This window comes from Sceloporus occidentalis, unplaced genomic scaffold, assembly GCF_023333645.1.
Source record: "Sceloporus occidentalis isolate IW3139 unplaced genomic scaffold, rSceOcc1.0.p SCAF_7, whole genome shotgun sequence".
Lineage (NCBI taxonomy): Eukaryota > Metazoa > Chordata > Lepidosauria > Squamata > Phrynosomatidae > Sceloporus > Sceloporus occidentalis.
The window spans coordinates 50,196,568-50,223,004 of NW_028316987.1; the positions used below are offsets into that span (position 1 = coordinate 50,196,568).

Below are 26,437 nucleotides of genomic sequence, written 5' to 3' on the forward strand. Positions count from 1 at the left end.
TACATTATGTGCAGTTGATGCACTATAAGGCACATTTTTCGCTTAAAGTTTTTCAGGTGTTTCCCCCCCACAAGCTTACATCTGATAGGATTTTTCAGGGTGAGTAAATCTGTTCTTTATCATAGAATTTCTATGAGACTCCTTTGCTATAGCCCCCACCCCCCACCTCCCAAGTTAACTGATCAGGCAAGGCTTCGGGTCAATAAATTACCCAGTATTTACATGGTTCAAAGTTAAGCTTTTATTCGGTTTTAAATTAAAAAAATAAATTTCATTATTAAAGAGTGGAATGGGTCTAAACTAATGTTTACATATTAGTTTACTTGGTTTAGAATATCACCAGAGAAACAATAAAGGTGTACTGTATCACCCCAAACAGAAATCATGTTTGTTAGAAAGTTCGACAGTGGTAGAATTCAGTTTAATTGGAAAAAGTCTTACAGGTTTACAACGAATGCTAGAAGTAAACATCTGGCATCTGTGCCAACCACTTCTAATTTCCATCTCAAGTGAGCCAATCCTTTTGTTCTGCGCACTATACGACAGTGCTAATATCATCTGCTTCATCTGGTTTCTTTTGCCTGCTTGGCAGGGATTTCAAGTACTCAAGGTGCCTGCGTGCATCCTCTTGATTTTGCCGCACATAGTAAACTACATAAGAGATCACCATGGTGAACCAGCCAAACATGGTGACAAGCATGGCATAATCAGTAGTCTTTTTAGGAAGGTTGCAGAGGTCAGCATCGGCAGCATTAAGGAATGGCCTCCCAGCATGTTCATCTAAATCTGAAGTCTTACAGATGACACTATTGGCTGTTTCATGGTTGGAGGCCATGCTCCTCAAGACCTGCTGCAGTGTGCAGTCACAGTGCCAAGGATTGTTTGCAATTCTAGCCCTACCCTTGAGGTTGTTAAAAGCATTTTTGTGCACACTTTTGATCCGGTTGTCAGATAGGTCCAGCGTCTGCAAGGTTTCTGCCACCCCTTTGAAGGAGTGTTCATCAATGAACTCAATAATGTTTTTGGACAAGTTGAGGACTTTCAGTTGGTGCAAATCCTTGAAAATTTCATTGGGGATGGATGTAATCTGATTGGAGTCTAAATAAAGTAAGACAGTCTCCGGAGGAAGATCTCTGGGTATTTCCTTGAGGTTTGCATTGCTGCAACTGACATTTAAGCCTCCAGAATGGGAACAAAGGCAACCTTTGGGGCACATACTGGCAGAATGAAAGCACAGTATCATGAGGACAAAGCTTTGTAAGAGCAGACACATGGAGAGGGAGCGAGTTAACCACAGGTCTACCAGATGCATACTGGGATGTCAGCATAATCACACAACCACTTCTCATTTACCCAACAATGGTGGCAAAGGATCTCAGGCACAAAACTCTAACTTCACTTTCTTCAGCAATGTCATTGAAAGATGTGTAGACTTCCTCATAGTCAGTTTTCTTTTTAAAAGAACATCCCTGAAAAATTAAAACAAAGAAGTAAAAAGACTGTTATCAGACTTGAAAAGCGAAATTAAGTACAGTGGCCCTACACATTTGCTGGGGTTAGGGATGCAGGACCCCCATGAAAGTGGGGGGAAATCCAAATAAAAAACTGCTATTTTGTTTTTAATCTAACTGCTGGTGAAAGATTGCCATGAAATCACACTGAAGGACCTAGAGATTCCTAGAGGGAACATAGTAAAAAATCTGTGACTAATCAAAGCAGCTGAAGTCAAAGCCACAAAGGTGGAGGGCTGACTGTACAATTTATAATATGGGTCTATAGGGGTCAAGAGACCTCAGCTGGCCTTACTCCCAGATAAACATGTATAGTGCTGGAGATCTCATTATAAAGGTCTATAATTTTATTAATGTTTGAGTGGAATCTTACCAATCGGCATTTCATACATATACCCTTAAGAGAACAAACACCATCCCAATCTAATATGACAATTCGTGGGGGAATCTTTCTTTTTTTAACACAGGTTTTCTAGAACAATAGTAATAAAACCTAAGTGCTTTATTTCTTATACAGTAGCAGACACATTAATAAGATTTACAGTGGGATTTCAGCAGCACTAACAAATTGGGCAAGCACTTTTGTGGTTAATGTCCTTGCAACAAAGTATTCTTAACTGCTTTAAATCCAAATTAAACTATTTCTGAGAGGAAGCATTTTTAGTAAAATAATACACTAATTATCAAGAGAAACCAGATATTTCTGGATTTTATGGCAGAAGCACAACTCTCTCCCAACTCCAGTTCATTGCCAGTTTCTTTTTGTTTTTGACCATGCATATGTGCTGGCATAGCAAGATATTTTGTTACATGTTTGCAGCGGGGGATTTGGAAATAATATTTCATAAGATTTCAAATATCAACAGCTATCAAAGATGGGATATACTATTGTAAATACATTAACTAATAAACCAAACAAAACAGAACATTATCTAAAATGTCACTGTATCCAAAGCACGAGAATTTAAGTAGTTCTTCCCCCTCCATTAAGTTTAAACGTAACAAAAAGACAGACTGTGGAACACTAAAGTGCAAGATTTAGCAACACAATCTCTTTAATTTTCTTCCTTATTAAGAACCACAATCCATTTTTATACTCTTGGCAGGTCCATTTATCTTAATATACATTTTCTTTCATTTAGAAGCAGAGATATTTGCATACCCTTCCAGGTTGTATTTACATATAAATGAATCTTATTTTAACATTAAAAGAAGTTAATGCTGATTAAATTCTCATAATGCGAGATGCAAAATTCCACAGAAAAAGAATGAAATCTGAATCACTTCAAGTTTGGGTCAGTGGACTATGGGAGGGACAATTTATTCATCATTTGTCCTTTTAATTTAAGAAATGGTCTACTGCATGAGAAATCTCTGTCTGAGAACATCACAAAGACAGGGACATAAATTTGTAGCACCTTTGATAAAAAGAAATTCCTAGCAGAAACTCTCAGGGATTACAGTTCATCAGGTACACAAAGCTTATGCTAGAAATTTCTTTTTTCTAGTTTGTCTCCTAAGTACTGCTGCATTCCTTTACTTCTTTATATGCTAAAACAGACTGAATATGGCCATATCTTTGAAAGTTCAGCCATAAATGAGTTTTAGCATTACAACATTTAAGCCTTAGTTTTTCATATGGGAAACAACTAATAGCCCCACTGTATAAAATATGAGTCAAAATTTCACAATATTTATTTATTTAATTTTTATCCTGCCATTCTCCCAAAGTGGGACCCAAGGTGGCCAACAACATATATAAAACACAATAATTAAAATTGTACAATTAAAATTGTAAAAAAATATAAAATATTACAAATATAAAATTTTAAACATACAAAGTTAAAATTAATAATTAAAACCAACCCTCTCATCCCCTAATAAAACCAAGCCTAACAGATCTTAAAAGGGCTGTTTAAATAAAATGTTAGTATAGTCAGCCTTCTGTATCCACGGATTCTGCGTCCATGGATTCAATGACCTACAGGTTGAAAACGTTCCAACAAAGAAAAAGAAATCCAAAAAGCAAACCTTGATTACCATTGTATATAATGGAACTTGAGCAGCCATGAATTTTGGTTTCCAAGAGGGGTCGTGGAACTAAACCACAGTGGGTACCAAAGGACCATTATAGTACTGAAGATGTAATCCAGAGTCTGGAAATGTAATCATAACTCATAGAATCTTTTCCAGTGGCCATACTGGCTGTTGGATTTGGTTATAGGGCCCTTTCACACCACACAATTATAGTGCTACATTCATAGTTAAGGCGCCAGTTCTGACTATTGGAAGGTTGGCAATTTGAGGCCTAAGTGCTACATGTCATTAGTCCCAGCTTTTACCAGTCTAGCAGTATGAAAGCATGCAAATGGAAGTAGATAAATGGGTACAAAAAGAAAAAGCATTTTAACACTAAAACCAGAAAAAAGAAACACGAATTTAGGAGAACGGGTGCTTGAACATCAGGAGGTTAAGAACTTTTGAAACATTACATATTCAAACAGACGAAATGTGTCAGATGCTGCAACTTTTGCAGACGTTCATAAACAAAGTGTAAGGTCTTTTTGTCTAGAAATGTGAAATATACTGGGGTACACAGAAGAAATGAGTCACAACCATAACATGTTTATGCATACTCCACAACATATGCAGATGAGTGGACAAATCTGATTTTCTGGGTGAAAACCCGTCACAAATTAAGAATACAGTGGGACCTCATTATCTACAGGCTTATCATCTACGGATTTGAGCATCCATGGACAGCAATCCTCACTGTTCCAAATGGTGGCTCGTGCATGCATTAGGGACAACAGGACCTCTGTGTATACGAAGGTCTGAGTGTACAAGGGATTCTGAATTCTTGTTTTAAGAAATATGACACTGAATACCAAAAGCACAGAACACCACCGGATAATGAGAGGGAGTGGGTAGCAGTGGCAATGATGGCTGGTGCTCTTTCCTCATGATGTCAAAGGAGATTACCACATGGGGGATGAGACGTCATTGTCCCATCTCATCCTTTCCCAGTCCCATCCTTTCCACACGATAGCGGGAAGGACTTTCAAATGATGTAGTGCTTATCCAGACATTATCCCATTCAGAAAGCATGAGTGACAGGGTTCATGCGAAAGCCTTTCAAACGGCACTGTGCTGATTCTGTCATTGTCCCACCACTGAAGTGGCATTGCCAGGCATTTTGCTTTTACAGGAGTTAATGTTAATGCAATGCTGCTTCAATGACAGGATAATGACAGGATGAGCACTACGTTTTGAAAGTCTTTTGCATGATTGTTGTCATGGATGGGATAGGAGGAGTGATCCAGTCCCTATCCTGTCTGTGTCTGATAATCTCCTAAAGCTGTTCTGTGCACATTCACACAGCAGCTTCAGGCTTCAGGAGGGGGTTAGTTGTGGTGACTGTATTCATGGCTTTCCCACTTTTGCAGGGGATCCTGTGCCCCTAACCCCTATGAATATGGAGGGCCAATTGTATAGTGCTCCATTGTTATCCATGGGGAATTTGGTTCTGCCCCCCCCCCAACACATACATTACAAAAAATGTGCACGCTCAAGCCCCATTACAGTCAATGGGCAGCAATGTGTGTGCTGTTACTGACAATGATGGGGCAGGATGACCCATAGACACTTGATTCTGCAGATGGCTACCCAACAATACAGCAGGCCCACTGTACTATTTAATTTACAACCATACATGTACCATGGCAGATCTTGATAAAAATCCTTGATATTCATTAAACTCACTGGTTGATCATGGAAAACTTATTATATATTTCATGTGAGTCTACTTTTTTCTAACTTCCCTTGTAGGCAAAGGGATATTATAGCACCTTTGAGACTAAGAGAAAGAAGTTGGTAGTGCAAGCTTTTGTAGACTTAAGTCTCCTTTATCTAATGCCTGGAATGAAGTGCCACTCCATGTATCTGATGAAGTAAATTTAAATCTATGAAAACTTATGCTACCAACCATTTGTTTCAGTTAATTTCAGAGGTGCTGTAAGATCCCTTTTAACACTGATTCAGACTAACATGGCCATGCCTTTGAAATCCCTTGTAGAATTTCTGTAGGGATAAAAATAAGGAAATTCAAAGTAAGCTGGGAATTCCAGCCTAAGTGTGTTACTATACATATACTATATGTATGTTTCACAAAACTGTCTACCAGATTCTGTCATCACTTTGCAGGATATGAAGTCAAACAGCAATTTCAGCATCTGGCCAAGGATCAGATTGGGTGATACAATGTAAGCATAAATTTAAAAATGGTGGCATTCATGTCCCCCACTGCTGGCAGATGTAGTTTTGGTTTTTTATCCAATGCTTCCTATTCAGAAGACCAGATCAGAGAGAGGGCAGGATGTATTGTTTATTTCTCCCTCCTTCACTCTGATCTGATTTCAGGGCAGTGTCCCACATTTAATAGCACTGACAGTCACAACTACCATGCTACCACATCAAGTTGTGGAAGTGAAATGGTGAAAGAGAAATGCTTTGATTGGCTTTTTTCCCCACTCTGTCCCACAACTCCCTCATTTTAATTTAGAAACTTCTCAAAACAACTTTTGGTTCAGCCCTAATGTTTAAAAATATTTTAAATAATAGCATAATTGAAATGATGATGTACATAAAAATCAATACATTCACATTACTGTTTCTCACACTAACAAAATAATTAAAATACTTGGACTTTGGACATAGGTTTTGCGATGCAACACACAACTCATTTAAAGAAATGTTTAAAAAGTAGTATTAGGTTCAAATAAAATCAGAGATACAATGTTGAATAAAAAACAAAAGAACCTGTCAAATTAGGGCTGCTCTGATGTTTTGGTGAGGGGCTTTGGAAGTTGTCAGGTATCTTCATAGGTATCCTTGTAAGATGCTCCTTTTCTCTGTCAAAGAGGTAGAACGATATCTTGCTGAATGAATCACATGATGCCATCTCATATTTTATGTTATAGGTCTTTGGGACAAAAAGAAAGAAAATGTTTGTTGACAAGGTTGTGCAAAATTGGTTCATGTCATGCTCTGGAATGTAAAATAACAATTAATAAATCATACATGGAATCCTATCCCAGTCTTAATAAAGAACTGTACACTAGTTAGTTCCAAAAATTTTAAATGGGAAAGGCAGCAGGATCAATAAGCATTTGAACAAATAATTAAAAAATGACTGAAATGAACAGAAAATACTTAATTGTTCCACAAGATATCAAAGAGAAAAGAAGGGTTTGTATTTAGAATTTTCAATAGAACATATTTTGGTAATAACTTTAAATAACATTAAAATATAGTCCCCCCCCCCCCGGCAAAAAAATTGTTTATCTTAAAACAGCAATCTGTATTCTGAAGGAACGAAGACAAAATTTTCACTGTATGGGATTCCGCCCCCCCCCCCCCCCCCAGTTTTCACAATAACATTTTTTGTTGTTCTGCAAAGTATAAAGTTTAGTTTTATAAAGAAATATTATACTGAGGCTTAAAACTGCTATCATCAAGATTTTTATTAATATTAAAATTAAATACTAAATGATAAAAGAGCAGTAAAACAATTTATTTATTTTCTTACTAAAAATGATTTCCCATTAACCCTCATGCCAGTATCCCAGGTTCACTCCATAGGTATACATTTTTTTAATGAAAGCAAAAGAATTTTAGAGATCTTAATCCTCATAACAAAATTTGCTTGTATGAGATAACATAGTACTAGGCCCTTTAAGGTGTTGTCAGCAGCAACAACAAAATGTTTTTCTGTTACTTTACTGAAGTTCTAGCCATTTATCAGCATGTGAGTTTCAGAGATCAACTCTTTTCAGCATTGAAAAGGTATGTTTCAGAGGTCAACTCTTCAGCAACCAATATACACACACTGGCCTTCTCCCTGGCTTCAGTTTCACATTCCTAAATTTTAAATTTATTCAGCAAGCCAGAAAAATAATAATCTAACTCCTACTTATAGAAACTGGACCACTTAATGATCAATCACATGAGATTTTAAATAATCTCTGAAGCCTTTTCAGATTTGTTATTGTGTGCCTTCAAATTGCTTTCAACTTATGGCAGACCTAAGGTGAACCTATAATGTGGTTTTCTTGGCAAGATTTGTTCAGTGAAGGTTTTGCTTTTGTCTTTCTCTGAAGCTGAGAGAGTGTGATTTGCCAAGGGACACCCACTGAGTTTCCATGACTCAACAAGGATTCGAACGCTGGTCTCTAGAGTTGTGGTCCAGCATTCAAATGCCTACACCATGCTGGCAAACTAGTCCTTTCCTAAGCATAATACTTAGAAGAGAAAAAATGCACAAGAATGTACAAATCACATTTTGCTATGTTCAGAAACAGCCCAAACTGCTGTATATTTATTATAACTTATAGCCAAGAAGCCAGACATTGCTTTGAACAAAAGACCCTACAAGCAAGCATGGACTCAAAGAACTGTTCGCTGACTGTTTTGGTCTTAACATCAAGTGAGGGGCCATATTGATAGGATAAAAGGGAAAAGGTTAAATGTTTCTTACTTTAAATAAAAAGTCAGACTTTACTGGAAAACAATCCTTCACCAAGACATGAAAAGAACCTCCAAGTTAATAAGGGCCCAGATACAGTGACAAAACAATTAAATTAAGTCAGGAAAATTGGAAAGCTTAGTTCTATTATTCAGCATCATGAAATCATTAGAATTAATAAGGAATACATAAACTGTATAGTCAAGAGAGAGTAGCTTGTTCTCTTAAAGAAAACAGAACTACATGAGAGAAAGACTAACTAAAAGAAGAAATTGGCAGCATGAGTTTTCATATACTTGAATCTCCTTCCTCAGATGCTGAGGAAGTAGATTTTTCAATGAAAGCTCATGCTGCCAACTTTTTTTCAGTTAGTTTCAAAGGTACTACGAGATCTCTTTACATACTGATTCTACAGACTGACATGGCTATATTACTGAATTCTACATGAGAGAAAGTGTTCCATCACAAAATCATACCAGGGATGGGTATTATTAATGTTATTTTTAATGCATAGAAACACAACAGTGTTAAATTGATTACATTTTTAATTTTAACTCTGTATGTTTTAAAAATTTTCTATTTGTAATTTTTATATTTTTATGATTTTAATTGTACAATTTTAACTTATGTTTATATAAGTTCGCTGCCTTGGGTCCCATTTTGGGAGAAAGGTGGGATAAAAATAAAAGTTCATCAGGCAGGGTCCAGCTCCATCAGGACTAGCGTGGAAGAGCCCTCCCTCCAATCCATCTGCCTTGATCCAGGCCTCAGAGGGAGAGAAGAACCACTGGACCTCATCCCCTTTCCCTCCATCATTCCCTTCTCCTTTTGTTTCGTGTCTTTTAGATTGTAAGCTTGAGGGCAGGGAACTGTCTGATTAAAAATATTAATTGTAAGCCGTCCTGAGAGCCATTAGGGCTGAAGGGCGGGATATAAATACCCCAATAAATAAATAAATAAATAAAGTATAGCAATAGGAACATAGAGTGGCATCATCTAAACGCAATGATGGCTCTGAAATGTTAAGGAACATCAGGATAGTTAAAATTGCAGAAAGTACAATTAGGATGAGAAATTTCAAGTTATCACAATGTTCACTATAAATTGTATTAATTGTTGTTACTGTTGTAATGTTGTTGTTGTTATTCGTCACCATCATCATCCCACTTTTCCCTCAGTAATAGAAGACAATTTGGCTTATGACTATAACTTGGGAGTATGCAATTATATGGCCAGCAAACAAAGAATAAAGTAAGACAAGTCTATCTTTAACATAAAGATCTCCAAAGGAGGTAACTGGAACTAAACTGCTAGTAACAATTGCTTGGATGCAATTAAATGTAATACCCCCATAGGAAGCAAACAGCAAAACAAACAACCCAAAAGTAAGACATAATTTCAGAAGGGAACAATAAACGAATTGTTACATAGTCTCAAATTACCACTTAGAAAGCAGCTAATATGAGCAGACAAACACATTCAAACTGCAAAAAGATTGGTTAAAACTACTTAACACAGGGACTTGGGGAGAATGTATGTCCCAAATTCATTTATTTTATTTTTAAGTATGCCATCTGCCATATTATGAGGCCAGCTTGCAGTGTTCTGAAAACTGTTACATTGCAATTTTTTAAAATATATATTTTATTTCCAAAGTCAACAAATAAGACTTCAGACAAATTACAATGGAGTCATTCTAGTTACCTCCATTTAGCGTCTTCTGGACTCATGAGGAAAGATCGGGGCTATTCAAAGCTTAAAACTGATTCAATCTACTGATTTACATGGGGGTGGGGAGATGCACCTCTCTGTTCAAGGCCTTAATAGTCTAAAGGTATCAGATCCTGTCTGATTTGAAAGCTAAGCAGGTCAGCCCTGGTTAGTATTTGGATGGGCACCAACTAATACCAGGTGCTGTCAGCTATATTTCAGAGGAAGTAACTAGCATGCCATCTCTCAGTATTCCTTGCCTAAGAAAACTGATGAAAAGTGCCACCAGTGAATGAGGATGAGCAGGAGGAAGAGTGAGGAAGAGCAGTGGTGGTGGTGGCAGGGGAAGAGAAGGAGGGAGGAAAAGGAAGAGCAGAGGCAGAGGCAGGGAGAGGAGGAGGAGGAGGCAAGGAAGAGGAGGAGGCAGCCCCCTACTGCAGTGAGAGCAGCAAGGTGGCAAAGTCCCATTGTCTCCAATCCCCCCCAGATACCAAGGACCTACTGTGTTAAGAACTTTACAGGCGGACTGAAAGTGACCTTAGCTCATCTTAGATTATAAATCTGTAAAATCGGATCCCATAGTTGCTTACATGATGAAAATTTTTTTTCACTATGGACAACACATCATCTTAATGTTTCAGGGCCACTTCCAATTCCTAGCACTAAGTAGAAACTAATTTATAAAAAAAAATGTAAATAGAAGCCAGAACATGTAAGTTGCAAACAAGATATATGGGAAATCCTGCTATTTAATGTATTTCACTGTTGTGTTTCTATGCATTAAAAATAACATTAAATGTAATTTCTTGGCCAGAAGATAAGCTAACTCCTTTTGCATCTTCTAAGCCCAATACAGCATCCACAGTTCCAAAAATGAAACAATGACTATGTTGATATATATATATATATATATATATATATATATATATATTGGAAAGTGAAAATCAGCAGTGACATAATTACCACGATGCTCCGTTGATACAGTGTAAATAAATTAGATATGGTAGAGAATCAAAAGATGGCTCTTATGCCATAATCTATTATGTAAACAAGACCAGAATCTATGTGAGAAAGTTTGTGCTGCAGTTAATGGAAAGCCAGTAGAAACTACTGTATAACCAGGATAACTTTCACTGAGATAAGCATCAATATTGCTACAGTTTTTAAAAAATATTACTAGTGTTGCTTTTTAACATTTTTAATCATATCTTTAAAATTACTTTTAATATTGTTAATAGGTTTATTCTGTGTTACTGTCAAGCTCTTGTATTTTTTAACTGTATTGCCTTTTGTCAGAACAAACCAAGTTAGAAATAATAACTGATGGTAGAATGGCCACCATCTAAAATGTGATACTAATCGTCACTAGCTTTTGCCAGAAAATATTCACAGTGTAATCAGATTCCAGAATATGTCCAGAAGAGCAGTGGAATAACTCTGAGTGAATGAATTGGTGAGGAAAGTTATGGGCACAAAGTTTTATATGATTCATCTTAGGAGTGTTTCAGATATTTGCATCTTGTCTTAATATTCTGGAACAAAATGAAATATTAAACCAACCACAGTTTCATATTGAACCTTCTTCTGAAGCTGTTAATCATAGTTTTCTGTTCTGACAAAACAAAACCTATTTTACGTCCACCTGGCTTGGATGAAGGACATGTACAGAAGCTCACAAAGTCTGTTCATGTACCAGCTCATTAAGACAAGATATGAATGTCCAAATGTGACCAAAATAACAGATCCAATCAGTGCCTTTTTAAGAGATCCCTTTTGCTGCAAAATGGCTTTTTCTTTTTTTATTACCATTGTTTAGCATCCTCCTCTAGTGATAAAATTAGTTTTATTATCTTTCTGCAGATAAACTGAATGTCTACACTCTAGCTATTATTTCATACTGCTCCAGTGAGAAGATCTGAGACTAATAAAATTGCTGGTTCAACCCCACAGATGATCTTTCAGTTCTTGTGACACAAAGTTATTTATGCAGTATAAATAAGGGCCGCATCTAAAGCAGACCCATATCCTTGTGAATTACATGCCTGGAAGTTTCTGTACTATATAGGAACAAAGGCTTAAGCTTGCATACTTTTTCAGTCTGCAAAACCTAAGGGCTGAAGCAGATGGCATGGAAGGAGCAGCCTCTGGCCTCTCTGTCCCTGATTGGCCTGGGACCATGATGATCAGGCAGCTTGTTCCCAAAGTGGACCACCACTGCAATCCCAAATGGGTCACCAGCAGGAGCAATTTAATCTGCTTCTGAAAAGTCCAGCTCCTGCCACCTTGGCACAGCTTCGGCGCAGCTTCCAGCGACTTTGGGGGTGTGCATCATCTGAGCGCCATGGCCCCAAAGTGGCTGGAAGCCACTTCTTTTTGCCTGTTTGGGCCTAGGTTATATGTATTTGCTTCTTCATTTCCTTGCCTCATTAGAATGTGTAGCACAAACAAGCTGTAAAATGTGCTAGAGAGGACATTGTTCATTGGTCCAATAGCTGAATGCAAAATATGGCCAACTGCATGGAGAGCAAGGGAAAATGTTTCACTCTCACAGCCCCTTTCACAACCCCATGGCAACATGTCTGTGTGCACTGGAACTAACATTAAATCACTTCCTGACACAATTTTTGGCTCATCCATCACTGAAAATGAGGGGATTTCAGGAGTAGCTGCTATTTTTTTTAGTGTTTTAAGAAAACTGACCAATGGTTTCTTAATCTGGGTGCTCAGGAGACCGATGGGAGCATGGGGGCTCTGTGTGGCCTGCAGTCTGTACTTTCTCCACAGATAATCATACTATAGTATTCATCTTATGGGTTCATATAGATCTGCACAGTCAATTACACATCAGCAAAGGAAACCACTGCTATCCAAGTTAGACCCTACATTTTTAAAGCATATTGATATGCATATACAGTTGTTTATTTGGCATGCTATACTGAAAAAAACACAAACCTAAAATTATCTTTTGTATACAACTGGATGTCTATTCATATCAGGAAGTGTCTGAATTAGGAAATGAACATTATGAACAATTGGAAAGTGTTCTGGCTACCAAGAGATATGTCACAGTTTATGTATGTTGTTATTTGGCTACTGTTTACAAGCGAGAAATAATTAAAATTGAAATGATTCATGAGAAAATTCATATGCCTAATAAGATGGCTCTTTCTGAGGTTGAAGCAAAGCTCTGCAGCATGGCTATTCCATGCCTAATGTAATTTGAGAAGGCTGCATATCCATCCATACAAACAAGTTCATCAGAATTTGAACTACAACTAAGATGCATCATAACTAAGCTGAAATACATCTATTCACACACACACACACACACACACCTTCACAGCTGGTATGAATGTGTTCATTCTACTGAATATTTTTATCCACTGAGGACTAAGCCAAAGACTGATTCCCATTCTTTATAACTAGTTTTCCAGTTTTCCACAATGCAGTGTTTATAGACAACATGGTGATCTCCCTCAGCTACATCAATGGGGGAGAGGGAAGAGGGAGAAGCAATAAACCAATTTACAATTACACAGAAATTTTTGTGAAACAACTGAATGGTAGATTCACCTCACAAAGCAGAGATCATAATTTCAGGTTCCAAAATTAAATGTATGCTATTTCCCTTTGTAATTTCCAAACATCTTCAAAATCATACTTTTGTCTGCATTTACAGAAGTAATAAATAAAACCATTGTTAAAAATTCTCAACATGATATAAAATTTGTAAAGGAATGAAATTTCTGAAATATTAAAATGCAACTCACATAGAATCTCACTCTTGATTTTTTTAGCCCCTGTAAAATTTTCATTTTCACAGTGAGCTTTAAGTAAAACCTAACAGCAAGCAGACAAATGGAACTGGTTATCACTTTATGCTCACACGATATTAAAAACAACCCTGGGCACCGGAACCCACAAAGTGCAAGCATGCTTAATACATTCCTTGATGTCCAATCAACTTAGGGTTTGACAGATGGCCATTCAGCCTTTGTTTAAAAACCTCTAAAGGAGATTCCACCACAATCCGAGGCTGTGTATTCCACTGTGAAAAAAACTCTTACTATCAGAAAGTTCTTCCTAATTTTTTGGTGGAATCTCTTTTCCTGTAGTTTGAATCCACTGCTCCATATCCCTGTCTCTGCAGCAGCTGAAAACAAGCTTGCTCCTACTTGAACATGACATCCTTTCAAATATTTAAACATGGTTTTCATGCAACCTCTCAGCCTTCTCTTCTCCAGGCCAAACATACCCATCTCCCTAAGCTGCTCCTCATAGGGCATGGTTTCCAGTCAAGTAATCACACAGTACCATGGTTGGTCACCTGTATTCTGATTTAATTACTCATGCATATAATGTACAGAAGAACCAGAAATACTGCACTTACTTCATTTTAAGAGTTTCCATGGTGCACTTTAGCAAACAAGGTGCCCAAAGAAATTTTTTCAAAATGAAATCCTATTAATACCCCTTTCAAATACTGTTACTATCTATACATAGCTTAGAACAGTCAAGTCATCTTTCCCATATACTGTTTTCCTATACAAAAGTAAGGGCAGCACTCAAAATTATCATTTGTCTTTGTAATAATAATAATAATAATAATAATAATAATAATAATAATTTATTTACGTTTCCCCGCCTCTCCCGGTTGGATTGAAGTGGGGTTACAGACTAAGTAAAATCACAATATATGCACTAAAATTCTCTAAACCTCTGTATCCCCATAGATTCTTTATCCATGGCTTGAACACACACACACTTTGATCAATGACCATAAATTATATATATATATATATATATATATATATATTCCAAAAAACAAAGCTTAATTTTTCCATTTTACATAAAATACACAAGACATCATTTTACTACATACCATTATATTTAAAGGGAGTTGAGTATCCACAGATTTTGGTATCCATGGGGGAACCTGGAACCAAACCCCAGCGGATACCAAGGGCCCAGTGTAGTGCAATTCACAAAAGTCTTCCTACTTGATCAGAGCTGGGGAAAGTTACCCTTTTCAGACTACAACTCCCAGAATTCCATGGCCCGCACATCCAGAAAAGTATCTTTCCTAAGGTTTGTACTTGAGTCTATGGAACATATAACCTTGTTGTGACAGTTTGATAAGATTGATGGTAGTCTGGCTTAGAGTCAGGCATTCACTTGTATCTCTGTTTGGAGTAGCAGTCTACAAAGTACTAAGTGCCATCAACTTCTAATGAATGACCATAACACCTTGAAGGACAGAACATTAATGAAATAAAGGAAGTAATTTTTTAAAAGCGAACAGGCGATTAGGCAGAAAGGAAAAAGTTCAAGAGATCAGTTATTCATTGAATAATAGAGTTGTCATAATTAATCAGTAAGCCTTGCTTTCAAATTATACAAGTCATTATTTAAGGAAATAACCCAAAACATTCCAGTATAAGGGTCACATTTAGGAAGGACACCTTTCAAGCCAAGAGATTTCCTTAGAAAATTTCTGGAAATTCTTCTGTATTGACAATATTTTCATTTTCTGGAAAGTTTAATGGTAGGAAAGAATTAATGACCTCACATCACAAATTGTTAGCTCCAACAATTATGGAATTATAAAATGATATGGAGATCCTACATGAACATTTAGAGCTGTAATTATAGCTTGACTGCATGATCATGGAATACATTGCAGATAAAAGACTTACTTATACTTTGTGTAGAAGTGAATCAGGACTTTCCAATCGATGAGTTCACTTCATCTTTTAAAAAGCATTTGGTTTTTTTCTCTACTTCTCAAGTTATTAATTATTTTATAAATGTTACTTAACAATTAACTAAATCTTCAAACACACACAATAAACAGCTCTCATGCAGGGGAAGGGTATTAAAAGTTCTCCTTTCTTTTCTCTTTTCTTCTACTTCAAAGTAAGTTGTAAATAAACACACACAGTTAATGGTTTTTATTCAGAAAATCTAAAGTAAGCAGAAATAAAGAGAAGCATTCAAGGATTTTCTCTTAAAATAAAATCACCACTAAAAAAAAGCCACCTTTTAAAATTTTAAACTTCCATTGCCATTCAGTTTCTAAAAGATCTGCACTGCCACTTCCTCCTCCTGTCTTTCCCATTTCTGCCTACAGTCAGCCTTCCATATCCACAGATTCTGCACCTAAAGATACAACCATTTAGGGCTTGAAAAATATTTTTAAAAATCAAAAAAGCAAAGCTTGATTTTGCTTTTTTATGTAAGGGATACCATTTTACTACCTCACTGTATATAATGAGACCTGCGCATCCATGCATTTTGGTGTCCATGGGGGCTCCTGGAACAAAACCGCAGAAGGAAAACTTGTACTTTAAAATAGAATGTCTGGAATTAGTGATAACTAAATAGTGACCATGACTGCACCATGAATTCAAGAGTCATACTCTCAGGGGGGTTACATGTAGAGCTGGAGTGAGACTGTCTACTGGTGACCTTGAACAAGGCTCACTCGCTCGGCCTCAGAGGAAGGAAATAGCAAATCTCCTCTAAATAAATCTTGCCAAGAAAACACTGTGATAAGTTACCCTTAGAGATGCCTTAACTTAGAAATAACTTTAAGGAACCCAACAAGAAACACACACAATTTACCTTTCTCATAGTGGGCATATGTGGTAAGCAAGAAAGTGCTTGCATAGGTTGTTATTTTTAAACAAATAATAAAAAAGCAATTTTCTAATGCTCTGGTTGGATAGAATGGTTCGTTTTTAACTGCTTTAAAACAAGCTAGGGTTATATATTTCCTGTCTGAATATATCTGATTTTCTATTTGGCTCTGACTGGCTAAAAACAGTACCTGCAATGTGCTAATTACCTCAAAGTGATTTACACAGGGAGGGGATGAAGTTCTGTTATAAAATCAGAACTTCACTTTCTGTCCATATCTAACTTACTACACAGAACATGTTGCATCATACTGTTTATGCATCACTAACCTACAAGTTTTTCAAGCTATGTCATACCATATGCTATATAATGAGATAGTGAAAATGAGAACATTTCCGTTTTTAAAATTTCCATTTAAAAACAAATGAACAAACCCTACAGGAACAGTAGTTGCCCACTGGGATGTGGGAATGCCAATGCAGTTTGTCACAGGTTTAAGCTTGGCTTGATATAGCATTTGACAAAGTTGGCTGCAAGTCTCAGTAGGCTGGATCTGAGTCTTAAGGCATGCTTAATGTAGATATATTAGAATCAACTGGATGTGTGTTAGTCAAGAGAAACTTAAGTCCAAAAATTTCAGTGAATCTACTCTAATAAGACTAAGCCTAGAGCCAGTCCACAGAAAATAAAATAATTTTGCAAATTCTGTCATGACTATTGACATGTTTCTATAAGTACATTCCAGCTAACACTTATTAAAATATCAGAGACACTATGACTCTGGTGGAGAGCTCAAGGTGGAGGATACAGCTGCATTCAAGTCTTCTTGGTGGGCTTTCCAATGGCAACTGACTGGCCACTGTGAAAAAAAGAATATTGGCCCAGAAAGGCCTTTGGTCTGTTCCAACATGCTTTTTCCTATATTATACCATTCTACTTCTTAAACCTTTTTTTAAAAAAAACAACTGTTTACTTGACTCCATAAGTAGAAGAATTTTAGGTATTGGCTCAGTAGTCCACTGTACTACAGTTTCTTCCTCTAGTACTGTATGAGATATCTTTTATCTAAGTAACATGGAGGGATAAAGGAAGTTTGCTTGCAGAGCAGCAGGTCATTAAAAACCTACCTCTTCCAACAAGCCTACCCTCCCAATTCTCTCTGAGATTGTACTCCCCTATCTGGTAATTTTATCTAACTGTGTTATTCTTAGATGATTTATTGAATTGTTAATATTTTAACTGTGATTTTAATTGTATTTCTAACTGTTTTTACATTGTATTATGGCTTCGGTCATAATTTTAATTGCTGTAAACCGCTTTGATCTCCAGGAAAAGCGGTATATAAATAAATGGTTTATTATATTATTATTATTATTATTATTATTATTATTATTAATCCTTCAGGAATTTGCTTTTCTATTCACAAAGCTGGAGAGGACCAAGACAGATGGACAATAGGTAGACTAGGGGTGCTTGAGGAATTCCATATCTGAGAACTCTAACATAAGCTTGTTTGATCCAAAGGAATATAGTCTGGAAATGAATTATTAATCTATATGCCCAGATGGACTTCTCAACTCAACTCAAAAATTGTAATGTACATTTTGAAAGGAGAAATTATAAATAGTTTTAATTGCAATTTTCTTTGTATGAATTTTTTTATTTTCAAGATTATTTAAAAATAGGATGGAAGAGAATTATAAGTGAAATGATATGAAAGTAACATGAAGTAGAAATAGACTGATCTGCCTTTTGAATAATGCAGAACATAGCGTTGGTAGTTTTGTTCTCATATTTCCCCATTCCTAACTTTCATGTTTACAGAGAAAGAAAAATAAGTAGAGACACTAACATTTATTATGCTCTTCATCCTGCTAGATGGAGCTAGCTCATTTTTTGCAATTAGCAATTTCAGATTATGCTTGCCACAAGCAGAAGTTTCGCTTCTGCACAGCACTGCTCAACGTATATTGAGGAAGACAGAGACGACAATTCAAAACTGCTGTTTTTGTTTCAAATAGTTTGTAATGTTAGCTTCTAACCTGGCTCTGTCATTCATGTTTATTGTCAATATTATGGTACTCATAAATTCAGGGTGTATTCATAAATACCTGATGAGTGAATCCTTGCTACAAAGTGTAATTTTAATTGTATGTAGTTATAACGTGCCACCTCCTCCTAACCTCTTCAGATGAAAACAAGAAAAAATCTGAGGGATTTTAAGAACTTTTCTCCCTGGGACCAGAATGAGCAATCTGCCATCCTCTGCAAGGAATTACTCCACTCCTCTGGGGGAAATCTATCTATTTAAAGTAGGGGGGAGAAAAAGAAGAGGTTAGCAGAAAAAGATTGAAAATAGAGGGTGGGGCCTGGCTACTTTTGGTTTTGGCTCTACTCAGCTCCAGCACCAATTGCATCAACCTGCATGTACCCCTGACACATTATGGCCCCTAGAAGGGGAAAAAGAGTTTCACCAACCAATAGCATCACTAGACAGGATGGCACTCAGTGCGGAGAGTGTCATCCAGGAAGGGTTTATGTTTGTCCTTCTGCACTTCTATCACTGAACCTCTGCCCCATAGACACAGTGCAGTGACGGAGCAGCTGGCAAGAGTGAGTATTCATCCCCCTTCTCCATTACCAGGCTTCATCCCCAGGAACAAAGCCTCTCAATGGAGCAAATGGGAAGGTCAAGGGTTCACACACCCCTCCATCACTGGGCTTCCTCCCCAGGGAGGCAGCCAGGTGAAAGAGCAGCTAGGAAGGGTGAGTGTTTGCCCCTTCTGCATCAAATGAGGAAGAGAGGCGCACCAGGTGTCACCCCACCTCTTTGGTGTGGCCTGGTGCAGTCAGCACCCCAGGCGCCCCTCTAGAAATTCCACTGCCACCAACCTTGTTTTATGGGCACATGTTTTCTTTCTTATCTGGTCACCTTTTGTCTTCCTTTATATCCCAAATTGTGAACTGTTATATCGAACTATGAATACAGAGTACAGGAAAAATGGCAGAATCTCTAATATAAACTGGATAAAGTGGGGTGCAGCCAGTGCCTCACTTGCTTTTTCAGATTAAACTGAAATAGAAGTCAGAATTAAATCCTACCATAGCCTGTAGTGACTCACAAAAACAATTGACAGTTGTGCAACATTAAGGAAAATGTATAAAGCAGCAAACCCAGGAAAGTAATAAGATGGAAGTGAAGCACTTCAGCACCTGCTAGCCTATCCTAATTAGCACATGTTTTATACAGCGCAAGTGTCTGGAAGGAATAATGAATGAGTTGCACATACCAGTAACTAAGAACAGGAAACACTGAAGAAAGCACCACTGTAATTAGGCTAAGAAAGGTATGTTGATAATAAAGTCAGTGAGGTGGAAAAGACGTAAACACCAGAGGGATCTATTCAGCAAGGAACACATTAGTACATAGTACCTGGGAAACCTGGCTCACTGTGGTAGCACAAATCGTTCAAGTAAGATGACTACACCAGCCATCAGAGGATCCCCTGCAAACAGGGAATTCAGGATAGCGCAAGAGGAAAAATGAAATGGAGGTGGCTGTCTAAAGAAAGGCTAAAATGGAACTACATCTATAGTGGCATCCCTGAATCAAATATCATAACTCTAGGGGCTTATTACTTTGCTGGGCTTGTCTATGAACAGCTGACACATATTCAAGTACACAAGGCTACCATCCCGTGCATGCAAAACCCACTAGTTTACTTCTAAATAAAAATGCATAATTTCTTGACCTGTAATTTAGGAAGAGTAACCTAAACCTGTAATTTAGGAAGCTCCATTTTTAACATTTACATTGAAAAGTCACTTGCCTCAGCCGGTAGCCACCAACACAAAACAAGCAATCACCACTCTAGGCAATACACTTTACTGATTGAGAGCTAACCTTCTGAAAACCTGGAAGGGCGAAACCAATTTAGACAGAAGGGAGGCCCTTTTTGCACTCTCCTCCTTCACAGGTACATCTGGTAGGAACATGGAAAGAGGACTTTTTAATGGCTGCTCCCAGACTTTGGAACATCCTCTCAAGTATGCCTTCCTCCTTGCTGGAAGCTTTTTTTTTTAATTTCAAAACGCTTTTAGGAACTGGCTACAAAGACTTTTGAAGGTGTGCTGTTTTACTGACCTTTCTTCTGATTTTTCTTAAATAATGTCTTATAAATATTCCTAATTCTGAAGATACTTTGAATGCATTTTAATAATAATTGTTTGTTACATTTTTCTAATGTCTTGCAGGTTCTCTTATCTGTATACATTTTAATTTTTGAAACCCATATTGGTGAAAAGGTTGAATATAAATGAATTATTAATTACAACAAGTAAAACAACATGATGCCTTAAATGAGACTCAAAGCTAGACACCAGCAGCTTGCAGTCTGAGTGTCCTTTTGGGGTATGATACCTCATTTCAGGGTAAAGTACTGCCTGTCCCTAGTTGGACATTAACTTGCCCCAGGAACTAGAATGATGAAGAATGGATTACTCTGTAAAAATTCATGACTTTCCTATAAAAAGAAAGAAGCTTAAAAGAAAGATGTCATACAAAAAACAAACAAACCATGAAAAAAACCTACAGCCTGGAAAGGATATTGCAGAAAGAAACTATGGCCTGTAAAGCCCAGAAGGAGGCAAGGGAAGCTGAGGCCTGAAGGATCCTAAAGACCAGCACTTACCATCCACCGGCATCACCCTTCTGCTCTGCTTTAAAAACCTTGCAGGCAGAAGAGACTAAAGGAGGCAAGGGAAGCTGAGGCTTGAAGGCTCCTAGAGACCAGCACTTACCATCCATTCGCCTGGCCTCACCCTTCGGCTCTGCTTGCAGGCAGAAGAGACTGTAAGGAGACAAAGAGAGAAAAGCACTGCTGATTTTTTAATTATTATTATTAGTCTTTAATGTTTAATGATTATTGTATTTTAGTTAAGGGATGAGAGATGGAATTTTAATTGTATATATTATGTTTTGTTTAGATATTTTATTTGTTTATGCAAATCATTTATGTATTTTATGTAATTGTTTATGTAATTTTGTTTAATATTTAATGATGGTTGTATTTAGTTAAGGGTAGAGGGATGGAATTTTAGTTTGTATGTGTTATATACTGTTTAGGTATTTTATTTATTTGCTTATGTAAATCATTTATGTATTTTATGTGTTTTTATGTAATTTTGTAAACTGCTTTGATCTTTTTGGAAAGGTTTATAAATAAATTTCATTATTATTATTATTATTATTATTATTCAGGTTTGAATCCAACATCTGGGCTGAATGTGTATATCCCAATAGGGACTAAGAGTTGGAGTTAAGCCAGTGCCTGCTAGATTGTTTCACAGTATTGTTTCTTCTACTTCCCCATCTAATAGAAGAGTGTGATGTTTTTATAAAGTTATGTCTTCATTTTCCCTTTCTTATAATGGCCTCTACAGACTGTGGGTGGAGTCAGGGCTGATCATCCCCATGCTCACCGCCCTTATGACATCACCAGGGTGCCATTTTGGCATGTGCTGTTCCACATGGTGTGCGCCATGATGATGCCCCTTCAGCGCTGCGTCCAAACGGCGCAGCACCAAAGGGGCGTCGTCATGCTGCCCCGTCGCAGCTATGACACCCTTTCGAGGGCACAAAAAGGAGCCGGGTTTTCCAGCTTCTTTTTGCACTCTCTAGAGGCCAGATTGATTACTTGTTTTACTTTACTTGGCATGCAGTGACACACTGGTAATCTCTCGCTTAGATTTCTGTAATGCACTCTACATGTGGCTACCCTTATTCCAAGTTCGGAAGCTTCATTTGATCCAAAATGTGGCAGTCAGAGTGGTCACTGGTACATCGAGGTTTGACCACATAACAACAGTGTTAAAATCTCTTCACTGGCTGCCAATCAGCTTCTGGACACAGTATAAGGTGTAGGTTATTACCTTTAAAGCCGTACATGGCTTGGGCCTGAGTTACTTGAGGGTACGCCTCTCCCTACATAATCTGCCCCGCACTCTCAGAACATCAGGGAAGAACCTATTAGAATATCAAAAGGTTAAACTAACAATGATTTCCTATAGAGCTTTTACTGCTGCCACTCCCAAACTGTGTAACAACCTACTGGAAAAGATCCGTCTTATTATTACCTTGGATGCTTTCAAGAATGCACTTAAGATGGATCTCTTCCAGCGGGCTTACCCACCTGACTTTGTATAAGAGTTCTATTAAAATGAAATGCTTCACTTACTAGATCATGACTATTATGGTGCTATACTTTAAAAACATGTGTGTACATGTTTTATGTGTGGGGGGGGAGGGTTGGGATGTGGGATTGTTTCAATTGCAAATTTATATTTTTATGATATTTACTGTTATATTTCTGTTGTAATCCACCTTGGTTCCCCTGGGAAAAGGCGGAATCTAAATAAATAATAATAATAATTATTATTATTACTACTACTACTACTACTACTACTTGTGGTTGTGTACCTTGAAGTTGTTATGACTGAGAGCCCGAGGTCACCCAGTGGGTTTTTACGGCCAAGCAAGTAATCAAGCCCTGTTTTCCAGAGTCCTATTCTATGCTCAAACCACTGCACATGTCGGCTAACATGATTACTACTCCTGATTAAAAAAAAAAAAAAGAGGAAGGAACCTAAAAAATCAAAGGGACTCGGCCCATATTTTATTTCTAATTCAAAATGAACATTCACCATGAAAAAAGTTTGTATCTTTAATTTATGTGGTAACATGACTACATAGTCAAAATACATAATTACCATTTGTATAATTATAAAGTCCAGTTGCATATCCATCATACCATTCTTCAAATGCTCTTGTATAATTAAAAAAATTAATTCAGTGGTCTATTCAATGTAATTGTCACAGGAGGCTGGGCCAAGTTTTTGCACACTGACTTTACATGCTCATTTGGTTGGACAAGCTGTTACAATGTTCTTTCTAAATTCACACTGTTAATTGAGACAAAAGCAAATCGTATAACGTTTATATTTCACAACATGCAAATTCATTCTGTATGTAATTCACAGACATTTATTAAGGACTTTTTTTATTCATCAGAAGCAATTTTTCCACTGTACTTCAAAAGCAATCCTGCCAAAATTTAAGATCTATGGAGAGTTTTCTCTCAGTCCCATCACCACCACTGGCATGTTTGGAGTAGATACGGGAAACAGCCTTCTCTGTAGCTACTCCCAAGCTGTGAAACTCTGGGCTGAAACAGATTGGCCCAAAAAGTGGGCCGCAACTGTTCCGGCACAATTCATGCTGGAGCTGTAGCAACCACATATGCCTGGCCCTGATGTGGGCCAGCAAAAGGAGTGGTATTTTACTGCTCTTTTTTTGGCACAGTTCTATGAAAAGGCACGGCCTCAGCATGCATTATCTAAATGCTATGCCCTGAATGCGGCCGGAAACCGGTTTATTTGGCCTGTTTCGGGTTTTCCTTCCCTGGGAGATCCGGTGGTCCACCTCCCTACTATCTTTCCTCTAGCAAGATCCTTTTTTATTTAGAGAGGTATTTGGTTTTTAATATGTTGTGGTAGACAGAGCTTTTAATTAGGAGGGGTGTTTCTATTTTATCATGTTTTAAATGTATTCCAAAAACTGTTTTAACATGTATTTTTAACTTGTTTAGTTTAAAACAGAACTGTAGTTTAATTGTATTTTAACATTTCTGTTAATAATTTTTAGTTGCACTGTATTTTTTTAAAATGTGCTGGGAGAAAGGTAGGAAAATAAATAAATCCTACCTTGCAGGGTTGTCATAAAGATAAATTAGATAGGGATATAAAATACATAATACTGGTTACAAGGAAAAGTTTCCTAAACATCAGAACTAGGTCAGTTCCACTGGGATCATTGCACTCAGTGACTCTTACAAATCTTTTTCAATATGAATTACAAGAATTCCTATTCCTTCTAGCATATATATATATATAGAGAGAGAGAGAGAGGGAGGGAGAGAGGGAGAGAGAGAACGTTTATCTGAAGCCAACTGACCTGAAAAATGTTCTCTTTCCTATGACACACATCTTAAATACCAGGATAGTTAGATCCCGACTTGAGTCAGTATACTTAAAATTGTCCACAATCTGAAGTTTAATTCTTATTCTACAAAGATGAATACCCTGTACTACCTTGTGAAGCCTGAAAGAGGTTATATATGTTTATCAAATAAGGAGTTTCTGGCCATGGCTCTTAGTATTAAATGCAACCATAATTTGCACTTAGACCAAAAGGGCATCATTTTAAATTTGGCTCAATAAATTGTGCAGAGAAAAAAATATTAAACCTTCACCCTTGTGCCACTTTTCCTATCAAAAATAAGTCAAAAATGGTCCTGAACATGCATGGAAGGAAAATATAGGCAACCAAAGAACGAACAACAGCTTTGGGCCTTCATATATCAGGAAAAGAGCAGGAGAAAGAGGTACACAGCCCCTTTCCAATATCACAACTCCTATCAAATTTGCTTTATGTTCCCAGTTGCTCTTGCTATGCGCCCTCAAATCAATTTAAACTTTTGGTGACCCTCCCATAGGGTTTTTGTCATTGCCTTCGTCTGAAGCTGAGAGAGTCTGAATTGCCCAGGATCACCTAGGATTCTTCTGATGACTGAGTGTGGGTTCAAACTAGGACTTCCAGAATCCCAGTCCAACACTCAAGCTACAACATAATGATGGCTCTCTCTGTTCCCATATGCTACAGTCAGCCCTATTACCCATTTGCAGCTTTGACATCTGCGGCTTTGATTATCTCCGAGTTTGAAATGTTCTCTCTAGGAATCTCTAGTTCATCCAGTGCAACTCTGCTCCACATTGACCATACAGTCACACTCAGAGTGACCTGATGCCCTCCTTTTCCAGGACATGTCCTACATTTCAACCTTCTGTCCAGGAAGAATTCCAAAATGTCCTCTATTCCGAGCATGGCTAAAAACATTTATTTTAGTGTTTTTAGCTTTTATTTTGTAATGTCCTTCATTTTTCTTGAACGCCCTACATTTTGCAGTGCCTTGTTCTCCTTTGCGGTTAGGACATTTGGTCACTCTGGTCACACTGGGTCCAGAGAAAACAGTTTTCTAAGCATCTGTAGGTCCTCCAGTGTGATTCTATGGTCAACCTCTGCTGGATGTTGATCACAAAGAGGACCTAGAGGTATTATCTCAGATAAAAGAACAGTGGAGTTTTTTTATTTGAAGTTTTCCCACTTTCATGGGGGTCCTCCATCTCTAATCCCAGCGAATGCGGAGGGCGCATTTTACTTTAAATTAAAAATGATTTTCTGACAGCCTATATACTGTGCAAATTGCCCCTTATAAAACCATTTAAAACATATGAAGATGCATGAAAATATACTAGTGAGAAGGATATGAATGATTCCATGTAATCTAACAATCAACCACAATTAACTAGTAACTTAGAAAAAGAAGCTTTTACACACACACACACACACACACACACACACACACACTGTATATACTCATGTATAAGTCTAGAGATATAGGTTTAAAAACTGACCCTAAAAAACAGTCGACTTATCCATGGGTCAATGTAAGTACTGTACTGTAACTCATATGTATATGTATATAAAACCATCCCCTGGTGAAAGGCAAGAGTTTAATCTGCCCTAGAAGCACTGACCCTCTTCTATTCTCTCATCCATCCAGCCTTTAGTATGTGCACAAATAGTTATGTCTGTTGGAATTTTGTAAGTTCTTTAGTATTGTTTCCCTCTTCTTCGTCCTTTACATCATTCATTACGTGGCCCTAAGGTTTACCCTCAACTTTTCCACAGGGCATATCAAAATCCTCAAAACTAGCCCTTGAGTTATATATGAGGTCAACTTATAGTCATATATATATATATATATATATATATATATATATATAGTGTGTGTGTGTGTGTGTGTGTGTGTGTGTGTGTATGTGCTGTAGTAGTAATAGTAGTAGTAGGAGGATCCCAGTTTCTCCCAAAATTGGCACTCAACGCGACTTAAAAATAAGATGCATTACTAAAATATACCATCTTAATTTCCATTTA

The 26,437-nt window shown here is 37.3% G+C and overlaps 1 protein-coding gene across 3 annotated transcripts in view; it reads right to left on the bottom strand.

The window, feature by feature from the left end:
• Positions 1-250: 250 nt before the first annotated feature.
• The window catches only part of LRRC3B (leucine rich repeat containing 3B), a 56,015-nt gene continuing 29,828 nt past the window's right edge, over positions 251-26,437 (bottom strand). For 2 of the 3 annotated variants that reach the window (XM_089531325.1, XM_089531323.1), the window contains exons 2-3: positions 6,330-6,492; positions 251-1,469 (exon numbers count right to left, since the gene is read on the bottom strand). In XM_089531325.1, coding sequence (XP_089387451.1) covers positions 536-1,312 — 777 coding nt within the window. In that variant the 5' untranslated portion in view covers positions 1,313-1,469; positions 6,330-6,492 and the 3' untranslated portion in view covers positions 251-535. Of the gene's footprint in view, positions 1,470-6,329; positions 6,493-21,183; positions 21,234-26,437 lie in introns of all 3 variants that reach the window. The other variant, XM_089531324.1, reaches the window with a different exon arrangement.